The sequence below is a fragment of the Cyprinodon variegatus genome, unplaced genomic scaffold (assembly GCF_000732505.1).
Source record: "Cyprinodon variegatus isolate N-32 unplaced genomic scaffold, C_variegatus-1.0 Scaffold489, whole genome shotgun sequence".
Classification (NCBI taxonomy): Eukaryota; Metazoa; Chordata; class Actinopteri; order Cyprinodontiformes; family Cyprinodontidae; genus Cyprinodon; species Cyprinodon variegatus.
In genome coordinates, this window is record NW_015150942.1 from 145,959 (window position 1) to 158,269 (window position 12,311).

At 38.5% G+C, this 12,311-nt stretch overlaps 1 protein-coding gene across 4 annotated transcripts in view; it reads right to left on the reverse strand.

Moving 5' to 3' along the window:
- Window positions 1-12,311, reverse strand: part of reps1 (RALBP1 associated Eps domain containing 1) — a 28,637-nt gene that overhangs the window by 4,756 nt on the left and 11,570 nt on the right. The window contains exons 4-16 of one of the 4 annotated variants that reach the window (XM_015390237.1): window positions 12,114-12,276; window positions 11,944-12,011; window positions 9,538-9,700; window positions 9,394-9,457; window positions 9,126-9,280; window positions 7,214-7,335; window positions 6,814-6,894; window positions 6,349-6,436; window positions 5,064-5,165; window positions 3,654-3,714; window positions 1,544-1,742; window positions 1,264-1,461; window positions 1,007-1,096 (exon numbers count right to left, since the gene is read on the reverse strand). In XM_015390237.1, the coding sequence (XP_015245723.1) occupies window positions 1,007-1,096; window positions 1,264-1,461; window positions 1,544-1,742; window positions 3,654-3,714; window positions 5,064-5,165; window positions 6,349-6,436; window positions 6,814-6,894; window positions 7,214-7,335; window positions 9,126-9,280; window positions 9,394-9,457; window positions 9,538-9,700; window positions 11,944-12,011; window positions 12,114-12,276 (1,554 nt within the window). Of the gene's footprint in view, window positions 1-1,006; window positions 1,097-1,263; window positions 1,462-1,543; window positions 1,743-3,653; window positions 3,715-5,063; window positions 5,166-6,348; window positions 6,437-6,813; window positions 6,895-7,213; window positions 7,336-9,125; window positions 9,281-9,393; window positions 9,458-9,537; window positions 9,701-11,877; window positions 12,012-12,113; window positions 12,277-12,311 lie in introns of all 4 variants that reach the window. The other 3 variants (XM_015390236.1, XM_015390235.1, XM_015390238.1) reach the window with 3 other exon arrangements.

Consider the following 12,311-nt stretch of genomic DNA (forward strand, 5'->3'; position numbering starts at 1 on the left):
TCGCTCTGTTAGTACGTCATATGCTTCGTTGATCGATTGGGTTTATTTGGCCCGTCTATCACCAACATAGGCCAATCACCTAACCAGTATTTTCGCCCCTTCCCAAAATTACTTCTACGGAAGGTTTCCAGATGGATATGCGGAGCAAATCCATCTGGCGGAGTCAGGTTAACCATTACTAATGAAGACCAAAAATAGATTCTTTACAAAAGAAAAGCGAGGAGAGACACAGCCAAAAAAGAAAATTTTAAGAATGCATACAAAGTAAAAAGTCCAATACGGTGTATAGGCGTCAGGGCAAAACCAATTAACCAATATGAGAAGTTAAAGACTATGTTTGAAAAAAAAGTTCTATTCCACTAAAGGAACAGTTAGAGTCATAACATAAAGCAGTTAAAGCCAATATGTGGGGGTAGAGATGATTAAATTAGTGGGGCGGAATACAAATGCCCATTTATAAATTTGCACAAAATGCTAAAAATTATGCATCGTTCACCTTTAACCTTAGAATAAAATGCAGCTTTGTGTTGGTCTGTTACATAAAATCCACCATTTCTAATGTCAACATGAAATAATGTGAAAACATGAAAGTAGGGTTGGACCATATGGCCAAACTTATATCACCATACATTTCCTAATTTCAATTCATACAATATAATTACAATATCAATATAAACAAGATTAAAGTGTTAGAAAAAATACCTACAGCAGAATATTGTACAAATTTATGAAGATAAATTTAGATTAATTTACATTGTGATAAAACTCCACTAATATAACATTTTAGAAATATTTGATTTGGAAAAAAACCCACACGAAACAAAAAAAAACATATAATGTCCGTCAGTGACTAATGCAGTACAGACTGAAGTATACTGTAATATTGGAATAGTCATACATCAGTTATTGAATGAAATTATATTTCAATATATACTGATATTGAATTACTGCCCAGCCTTAAGTGTAAGATTGAAATACTTTTGAATAACAGAAGTATTTGACATACGGAGTTGACTGTAGCTGTTGTTCTCTCATCTGCTGGACCGTCACTTTTTACTGCTCTTAAAGGGCCAGCTCCCTCTGATATCTTCTCCACCTGTAGAAATATTAAGTCAATATTTTCAGCACAATAATACTAAAGATGTAAAACACAAAGAAATAAAATACTGCCTGTGATACTGGTGAAGATTCCCAATCATCCATCTTCACCTACTGCCTATTATGTTTAAAAAAGAAGAAAAAAAAAAAGTAAAAAATATTTACCTGTCCTGCCTCACTGTGTTTGTCGATTTCCGGCAGGCTGGACGGCTGCTCAGAGGCAGCGAAGGCCTGAAACTGGCTGAAGTCTGCAAAGTTTGGCTGTTGAGGAATCTGCTGCGGGGAGGTTGTGGCGGTGAGCACAGTGCCACCCGCAGGAACACCCTCTGATTCTACCCGATGCCCAGTGAGTGGTACCGATGTCTACAAGCAAACAGAGAGGGAATACTTTAGAGTTAACTAATGCAGGCATTTCTTTTTCTTTTGTTTTAATCTCATTCATTACCTGTGTGGGCAGCGGTCGAGGTGGCACTGCAGGGGGGAAAGCTATCGTAGAGGGCTGAGGCTGTCCTGGCGCAGATGGGGCAGCAAAGGTGCGATTCATGTCCAAAGATGAGGAGCGAGAGTGGGACTGTTGGGGGCGGGGAGGGGGAGGAGGTGGGGCTACAACCTTTAGAGCCTCTGGAGACGCACCTGACTGAGACCTGAACATAGAAATTCATGCTTAAGGAATCACTGGAGAAAATATAAAATCCTGTCTTTTACTCTGAGGTAGAAACAAGGAATCCAGCCTGACTTTAGGTTCAAAGGTGATCTGGGTTTCGAAACTATGAACCAAAACTTTAGCGCCTTAAAATAACAGTTGTCATGGTGAATCTGATCTGAGATCACACTGTATTACTGGCCGTTTCTCAATTCATAAGAATGCGAATATGGACTCTTGTTCTCCAAGTATGTTCTTTAAAAGAACACAGGAAAGCATGGACACAGGGGAACGGGAGCTCAAAGAATAAATATAGATAAATTGGAACAGAAGCGTACTGATGATATTTTCACATTCAAAACTGGTCTGGAGCTGCATTTCACCTCCCTTTATTAATAGTCTCTAGATAATAGGGGTGGAACGATTCACAGAATCCACGGTTCGGTTCGGTTCACGGTTTCGTGGTCACGGTTTTCGGTTCGATATATGTTGATTGTTAGCCTGACATGTTGGTCGTGTTGCTGTTAGCATAAACAAAACGTGTTGCACAATGCTTGCACACTGTTGCACTTTTATCCACAACTGTCTTTCCGCCGTCATCGTAGGTCACTCTAAATGCAAAGTGGTCCCATACAGCAGGCCTATAAAGTGCTGCTGGAGCGTCTTCTAACTCCTGTTCTTTCCCACTCGCCATACCAACACAATTCTCCACAACAACTGATTTTTTTTCTGCTACACCCGGCTACGCTGCTTCACTTCTTCTTCTTGTTTACTACTGGTTGTTTGGCTTTGGTCGCAGTACCGCCACCTTCTGCTCTGGAGTGTACACGCCTCGCCTATAAGAAAAAGGAGCAGCGCATGAACCGAACGCAACACACGCGAATCGAACAGAGACAGACGAACCGAACGGTTTGGACGGTTTTCATAAACCGTTCCATCCCTACTAGATAATAAATGATCTTTTTTCCATTTAGTGGGAGGACTAATGATTAAAACTATCAGGAAAAAGACAAATTAAATGAAAGTCTTTGCAAATATAACAATAAAAACTTACTACACATAGCTAAGAGACGGCTGCTGCAGACGGGCTAAAATTAGCCATGGCTGCGGTTAGCCTCGGAGGTCCGCTGGTTGCTGTGGTCCTCGCAACATCAGAATTATTTTAAATATTACACACTAAATCAGTAAATGAGCCATATAGAGATGCTTAAAAGTATATTCTTCTTGCCTTCTGATCTTAAAACTGATTTTTATACAAGAGAAGAACAGAAAAGATTACTTTTAACTTAATACTCTGAGGTCAAGCTCCACTGGAAGATGCTGCTACAGCAATGCATGCTGGGACAGCTGTCAATCTCGAGAACGGACAAGTCTTCTCTGATGCATGCTCGGTAAAAAGGGAGGGGCGAGGAAAAACTTCCAGGGACTTTGTCGGTTCTCGGCCTTGTCTTCTTGTGAATTGGAACAGTAGTGGGGCTGAGTCTGATGACGTTTCACAAACACACGAGAACGCACAAGTACGCATACTGAGAAACGGCCACTGTTCTCTAGCAGGCAGCTCTGTAGATTAAGTTCCTTCTTTGCCCTGTCCTCACTAAAAACAGGAAAGTATGCGTGTCTGTGTTTCCCATTTTGAAAAACAACAAATAGCAATCTGTCATCAATGTGTACCGGGAACCCTTTTATTAAGCCCTTTTATTAAGGTTTCCAGAAAACTGACATAAGAACAGGTAAAATTTCTCCAGATGAATTTATGTTAGAGGAATTAGGGGTAAAAATATTTATGTCAGGTGTGATTGTAGAGAATAAAAGTTCTTATTTAGAGTTAAAAGTTAGTTTCTGCTTGGCTTGAGTTGATGGCATACAATTATTAAGTTATGTTCTGAAATATTATATAAAAAAAACAGCAAACCTTTGCCTTGTCACTGGCTCCTGGTCTGAATTAGATGAGTCAGAACTGCTATATCCATCACCTATAAAAGGGGAAAAAATACTATGAAGGTAAACAATAAGGATATATTTACAGCATTTATCCAATTTTAACAATACAAACATTTCCTTCTCAAAAATTAGTCCTGATCGACCTTAAAGAACTAGAAAAAACCAGTCAGCTAAGGCAGTGAAAATCTGTTTACTTTGACATCAGACAGGCAATAACGAAACCAGAAAGGGGCCTGAATGATTGTTAAAGACTGAATACACACTTAAAAGCTGTATAAACTTCAATGATGGGACTAAAGGACAAAACGCACCCAAATAAAAAAATCTAAAGTACAAATGAAATAAAAGGTTTTAAATTTTACATAATGTTGACCGTCCATCTTGTTTTATACTATAGGCCAATTTTATTAAGGCGGTGGCAGCCTAGTGGTTAGGGCATTGAGCTTGGAATCCAGAGGTTCTGAGTTTGAGGCCCCACTCCTTCAGACTCTCTGAGTAAAAGATCCTTAACCCCACACCGCTCTCCAGGCAGCGCACGATGGCAGCCCACTGCTCCCCAAGGGGATGGGTTAAATGCCGAGAGTTCATTTCGTTGCTCTGTACTTGTGACAGTGTAATGACAATAAAAGCTGAGGGAAAAAATTAAATGAAACATAATAAGCCTAATTAGTGTGTTAGCAATAACTTCTAATAAATTATCCTAATTAGAAGTTCCTATGAGTATCAGCCATTTAAACTTTTTCTCCTAAGATTTAGCCTAGACAACATGACATATGCATTATAAACAAGATTTTTTTACTGGCAGTCAGTGGGAGTGGGAATCGAACTCAGAACCTCTGGATTCCAAACTCTATTCCCTATACAATAGGCCGCCACTCCCCCCTATATATTATTAGTTAGTGTATATGACACAAAAGTGCATAGCAATGAAAAAGGAAACTTTGGGAATCAAACTCGGTATAGATAAAAAGTCTTTCGGTGCACTTTAAATAAGTAGTTGAAGCTCATCTGTTTGATCCATCGAGTTATCCTTGTAATAAATCAATACATCCAATTTCTCTCCTAAGCCATAATGTTTTAAATTCAGATAAATAGGAATGTGATCACTTCCAGGGGGTTAGCTAGCGTGTGAAGCTCACGGGTGGCTGTGAAAAATTACAAAACAGGGCAGACATTATCAGGAACGACCTGCCTCCTCAATAGAGAAACAACATTTTTACCTAGAACTATCCTTCATTTGACAGAAAAGGGAAAAAGTCTCTATTCTGGAATAAATAATTTCAAAGCAGTTACACTGGGAAATAAAAGGTTTTTTTTTTTTTTTCTCTAACTAGTGTAATTATTTTTCTTTTGGCAACAACAGTCCCTTTTTTTTACCCACCAACGGTGTTGGCAGCTACAAATTTCATGGTAGGGGGCAGCTTGGTTTCTTCAGACAGTTCTGGAGGTTTTGCCAGTAGAGGACTAGTAGGATGATTGTGATCTGAAAGTCAGAGAAAAACAAGGACAAAGATGAATATTAAGTCAATAAAAATGTAGGAAAAAAGTATTTGTTACCCTCTTACATATTAGTTCTTTTTTTGTCCTTTTATCAGAAACATATGAGTCAGATGAGACTGTTTTTCTTAGGAAAAAATTAAGATATCTACAAAAATAACCAATGTTATAGCTGGAATCTAAAGAAATTGAAAACACATGAGGAAAGTCATTAACATCTCTCTCCAGATGTTCCCTGGAAAACCACACTTGACCATTAAGGTTTGTTTTTATGATTCCCTGATAAGAAAGAGGAGACATTGGACAAACAAAAATATGTTTATGAAGAGCCTAAAGGCCAGAAATAACGCTAAGAAAAAACAAAAACAAAGGCCAAGCTCCCTTCTACTAAAAAAACCTGAAGCTATGCCTTTGATTTTAACTTGTGTAAAACCATCATTTCAGAAAAAAATTATTAAATCAAGAGTTAAACATGGCGGCTGCAGTGTGATGCAAGAGAACAATCAGCCCGTTTGTAACTCTTATGAAGCAGAATAATAATCCAAAGAAAACCTCTATATCCTCTAAGAAAGTATCTGGGATAGTACTTTTAAATCCAAATTCAAATCTTACAGAGATGCAAGCCTTGACAGTAGCAGGATTTTATTTATCTAAGCCCTTTAATGTCTCATTTTAAACAAATTAAAAGAAGAGTAGGACAAATATTTTTGAGAGCAACTTGTCAAAGAGTGATGGTCAGATCAGATACGCTTGATAACATCCCCCTGTAGTAAAATTTTTAAAGCAAAAAGACAAAAGAGCAAACAGGGGAAAGCTTTCAGAGGGACAACCAATTGTTGGATCTGTAATAAAAAAAAAAAAAGACTGTTCATTTATCATTTCCAGAGGGTGATTACAAAGAGAAAGCACCATACAGCTATGTTTAATCATGGGTTCAAACCTTCTGTTGTCATGACATAATTGAAAATTATTATTATTTTTTTTTTTTACAGTTAAAATAGGGGGTTAAAAAAGCTTTAATCTCCAGTCCAAAGATCACTAACATTTGTACGGAAAACAGCATAACGAGTCTTGGGAAGAGATGCGGCTGTGTCATGTGCACTGGCAGCATTTATCTATCAGTAATCTGAATCTAAACAGTCAGACTGGAGACCAGAGAGAAGTCCTACCGCTGCCAGTCCTCTTGAGCTCCATCTCCTGCATGTGAATCTTACTGGGAGTCATCCGGATGGGGACCGGGTGGACGATGGCTGTGTCCTGGAAGACACGCATTTATGTAAGCGGAAAGCTACACAGGCAATCTGATGTATCCAAGGCTTGCTTCTTTGATAATCATTTCTAAAACAATGTGATGCTGTTGTCAATATGCAAAGAATGAGCTTTGTTTTTTACTAACTTTAAAAAAATCTAAATATCTATTAGAAGGTTGATGTCGGCACTGTGGGAGGAGGAGCTGATTTCCTATAGAAGCTAAGGCTTCTAAATAAGAAACCAATGCAGCAACCACTGAAGGAGGAGGCAGCACTTTGTAAGAACATCATGCACAGAAAGAATGATACAGACAGAAAGATCCAGAGAAGGTTAATGTCTGTGCATTACTCTGTGAAACCATGCATGCCAAGTGATTGACTTACAGGGTCAGCTGGTGCAATGTTAGAGTCAAATTGGGTCAGAGTTTGTGAGCTGGAGGAGCGCTCGCTAAACGTCTCCCACTGCTGCAGGAGACAGACAGTAAGAAAAAAAAAACAAATAAGAAACATGTCAGTCAGCCGGAACAGTGACATCACACTTTCACTGAAAAATCCTCAAGCTCAGCCACGACTGTGGAAACTAAACTACCATCAGAGTCCCAAAGAGGGGAAGAGGAGGTGCTGAATTAGCAATAATTATGTTTAACGATGAGGAGAGTCATACAGTGATGGATGGATACAGAAGAGATGAAACTTTGAACAATTAGGGTGAATCAAATGCAAACCAAGCAAAGAGCAAACAAAGATGTAAGCTAGAGTAAAAATTGGGTTTGCGTGTTGGAACCTCGTTGCTCTGGTTCATCTCTGGCCACGCTTGGTTGAGGGAAGGCATAGAGGGAGATTTGTTGGGGGTGACCTCCACTGGGGAAGCAGAGTACACAACTTCAGCCGCCGGCTCGGGAACCTCTGAGAGCGGGAAAAAAACAAAAAACATAACAGATGAAATGTTATATACACACAATTTCTGTTTGACATAACAAGAAAAGTTTTTTTTTTATTGGTTTTGTCTTTGACGTGATTACGTTTTATTTCCTAAAGAATCTTTAATTTAAATTAGAATTTCATTTATGGTAGGGATTCACATTTCTGGTTTATTTCGCACTAAAACAATTCTAGTTCAGTACAATCTTAAATGTTGTCAAACTGTTAGATGTTTGTATTAATTAAACACCTATTATACCAGAATCTATAATTCTGTTCAGAAAAACGTTCCAGGTTTAAAAAGGTGAGTTTTTTTCCATGTTATTAAAAACATTTTTTATGCCTTTAATAATTTTTTATTTTAAATCCCCCCATAATATTGAAAATAATACTAAGTAGGCATGGGCTGCTATCAAATTCTGACGGTATAGTAACTGTAAACAAAACTATTATTAGGATTACAGAGAGAAAATAATATCAATGCTTGAATTGTGGGCGGAGCTTCAGTATAAAAGCTGCAGTATTAAGTTTATAGAATGAATCAAAATTCAGTCATTATCTTCTTAATTTTTCTCTTTATTTCCCTGAAATACTGTCTGTATCTTTATTGCATTTTTGTAACTTCTGTAAAGCACTTTATGACCCTTCTCTTTGAAGAGTGCTATATAAATAACCTTTTGCTTGCCATTTTTAGGTCATGGGAATAATGCCAACATATACCTTGCAGGGTCTTACTGTATAGTATTATGCAAAAAGGAGCAACCGGAATGATCAATATGAACAAAAAGTCTGCAGCTACAGCTATGAAGGGATTCAGTACTTTTGCCTTTCAATTAAAACTATTTAAAACACACAAGAGGAGAAGTATCCAGCACCATCACCAAGCTGTCTGCCTCTGTAACACGACAGTGTTAATGCCTGACAATAAAGGTTCCTTTCAAGGCAAACTTAATCTTCAACATGCGCCATCATATCAGCTGCATTTAGCTTTTTCATACCAGGGTATACTGAGACCCGCAGCCGGCTCATACCTATTATTGAGAATTGGATATTTTCCAGGGTATTGATGTTGAGTTTGAAATGTTAGTGCAATGACTTGGAGTCAAATACACTAATAAAGTTTTTAAATTTGAGTATTTCTACATGAATACCCTAAATGCCATTGGTTGCTCAGTGAAGACTGACTCCACCTCTATCCATGCATCCTGGTGTTAATGCCAAGTCAACTAATGCTAAGTTGGTTTATGTTCTCTAAAGGTGTTCAAGTTTGTCCATTTAACTTTTGCCTGCCTGTCAGATTTACAAGACAGTTTGGCTTCCTATAAATGCTGTTGAAATGCACCTAGCAGCTAGGTGCATGTAACTAGGTCCTAGCTACAAAATTAAGGAGCGACAGTGCAACGAATCAATCCAGAGGGCTGCGACAGCTTAGCTTGGTATTTGGCTACTACTGATTTTCTTTAAACATTTGTAGCAACAAGTATTGCCTGATTACAGCAGTGGTCTCCATAGCAGCCTCTTATAGGTCCCTAAAAGTTTAATAGTCTTCTCTACCAACACCATTTGCTTTTGTCTAAGGATCTTTAAAAATTAAAACAATTCAATGCAAATTAAAGGGCCTCGTTTAGATCTTAAAGCAACAGAACAGAGGAATATGAAGCACCATTTGGGTGGGGTTTTCAATCGCCCCGCTCTACTATGCAAACACTGCTGCCTTACAGCTCTGGTGAGGTTTGACTAAAGAAAAGAGGAGGAGGATTAGAGCCTGAGCAAACCTGCTGAATCATCAAGGTCGATCAGCTTCGGCATGAGGCTCTCCGGCAGCTTCTCTGGAAGATCATAGCCGTTTTTTCTGGCCACCACCAAATGAAAGGCGGCACAAAACTCGTCCAGGGTCAACGCTCCGTCTTTATCAAAGTCCGACAGCTCCCTTAAATAATAAAACAGCAAACCAGGTCTCATTTCATCCTTCAACGGAAAAATTATTTGTATGCATTAATGCAGAAAACATCAACATGTAAGACAGATGTAAAGCAGACTCACCAAATATGGGACAACTCTAAAATAGGTAGCTTTGACTTAGTAAAGAATTCTTTCGCAGCTGAACCTGGAACAAACAAAAAGTGACCATTAAAACACTTTTTTATAGATTTTTGAGTCTATGTGAGGTTGTTTTTCTTCCCATACCTGGTATTAAGCCAGTGAGGTCAGGCTGAATGGTTTTGAACTGGTTAATGTAATACTGTCTTTGCTCGTCTGTGATTTTCCAGGGATCGTCGTAGCTGCTGGACTGTCGCTGGATCTCATTGGTCGTCGTGGCCGAGGCGACGGTTCGTATCGTTGTGCTTTCCTACAGGCAACAGATTTTTATTTTTATTCTGTTGGAAATACTAAAAAGAAATGAAAACTACCAAAGCAAAAACACAGTAAATGTCACTTTTTTAAAAATAAAAAAAATAATAAAAAATAATCACTGCCCTAAAGCCGGGAGCTGATTTCTGTGTCTCGAAAATGATGTAACAGACTAAAAATGGAACTGGCTAAAATTAGACCCATGAGCCTTTATTTGAGTCAGCACAGGAGTTTCAGTTTAAAGGCATCGGCTGACAAAGCAGGGGTATGAAATGCTGACTGGTTTTTAAAGTCACAAGTGTGGTTTGTAGGAACTGCTGCTGTCATTTCAACTAATGAAAGAAGATTGGGATCTCAGTTTGAGGACAGATTCTTACGGTACGGAGAAACCTCTGCCATACTTTGACCTACACTGCTGTATTTATTTTTTGAAGAAATGCCAGACAATTAAGTACTACAACCAATTATTGTTTACATTAGTATAGTGTTACATTTACAATATTTCTTTCTGAATGTTCATTTACAACAAAAATTTTCCAGATTTCTTAGATTTCCTTCTGCTTATATTTCTTATGAATGCTACGAATTTCAGCAGTAGCCAGGCGTTTTTAACCCCTAGAACCCTACGGACCCACCGGTGGGTCCAGCTGCTACGTGACCTCGTAATTTTAACAAACCCCCAGTATTGATGTAAAAAACACATTTGGCACAGTTTGGTAACATTTTTGGATAAATGTGCCAAAATGGCCCCTCCTCCTATGAAAATTCTCACTAATACCATTCTAAAATAAATATGATTCATCTGATTGAGTCCAAATTTGGTATATTTTTACACAACATTTAGATTTAATGGTCTGTACTACTTTTTTGTGCTATAAATAATATTTTGGTAGTGTTTTGCAATGTTTATTTCAAAGAAAATTTTGGCGAGGTTCAAAAAATGCAAAATATTTTGTATTTTGTCCCTAATATGTCAGGCAGGGTCAAAGCTACAATGGTGCTGACACCAGAAAACCATTCTATGACATCTTACCTTTACAGAGGTACCAAAAGTTTCTTCTTAAATCTAATAGCTGTGAGGCTATAAGTGATTTACTTTTGTGTGTTTTTGTCAGGCAGAAATTTATTTATACCCCCTGAGGGTGTAAGAGGTTAATGAAACCTGCAGAAACCAATTTGATTAAGGATGAACTAAGGGATGAACTGATGGATGGGAAAAAAAAATTATGGATGGAGATGGATGGATGGGTTGAGGGTTTATAGAGAACGTACACTCTAAATATCAAGCCGTCTACCTAGGAGATTAAGAAAATTGCAATAATTGTTTTCATTTCTAAAACCAGGTTTTATAAAAAAATAAAAAATTGTTTGTAGCCAACGTCTAGGCAACTTAGTTTCATTTTCTTAACATCTAAATAAACTTTTACATCATAAAACATATTATGCTGAACCAAACAAACGTCACTAAAAACATTGCAGGCATAGAGAGCGACTATGTACTTATAATGAGCTAACATGTTTAAGTTAAGGCAGCTCTTCCAAATATTCATATTGCACACAGCCAAACTGCAATAATGAATTAGTGATGTACTGCAGAGCTCCGAGTAAAAGTTTAACCTGAAGGCACCATATGTGTGAAGCTGCTGGGAAATCCCATCTTGTCTGATATTCCTGCAATCCCAGGGACTTTTACCTTCAACTTGACATCATTTCAGGTGAGTAAATAAGTTACTTAAAGAGTGAGCTATGCACCCAATTACGTTTGGAAAATGCTGACACTAAGCTATTGTTTTCTCCAGCTTCCTTTTTCAATTATCTCATTGTGAAGGTAGCTAAATAATAAAAACTAATATGTTTATTTTTTTCCATCTTATTTTTTCACAAGAAGCTGATTTTTTTGTGATAGGTGGGATAATGTATCCACGTCCACTGGTTAAGTTTCTAGATGGAGCAGAGCACTGAGCTCTTAGTTCCACACGCAAACAATCTTCATGTGTTTAGATTTAGAGATAAATTCGATACACCTTCATCCGTACACCTCCTGAGGATGAATCCCTTTTCTTTTTCTAAACTTATAGAAAGCTAATTTTAAAGATTGTTTAAGAACTATTTAATTCCCTGCTCTACACGAAATTGATGTGTATGAATGATACGGGTCTAGTTCAGCTGCTCTACCTGGACTGATGACGGGTGCATTGCTGGAAGCGTGCTGGAGGGCGGGGTGTCTGCTGTAAAACTGACCCAGCTTTCTTGGCTTGGAAGAGGAGGGGGCGAGTGGGACGACCACATGCCATCACCTGTTCCAGGCCCTGGAGGGGAGGAACCACATGAAGGCATTAAAAAAAAAAAAAAAAAAGACACATACACCCCCCCCAAATTAAACACATGCTGACAGATTGTGTGGCCGTCACCTGTTTGCGGCTCTCTGAACTGCGTCCACACAGCTCCGCTCGCAGCCACCACTTGCTGCCTGTCTGTGTTCCCTCCACTGTGTTGCCGTTTGTGCTTCCTCCAGGAGTGAGGGGAGGTGGGGGGAGACTGGTGGGGTGAGATGACCGGGGACGTGGTTTCAGGCTGGGAATCATATTCAAATAGAAAACATATTTTCA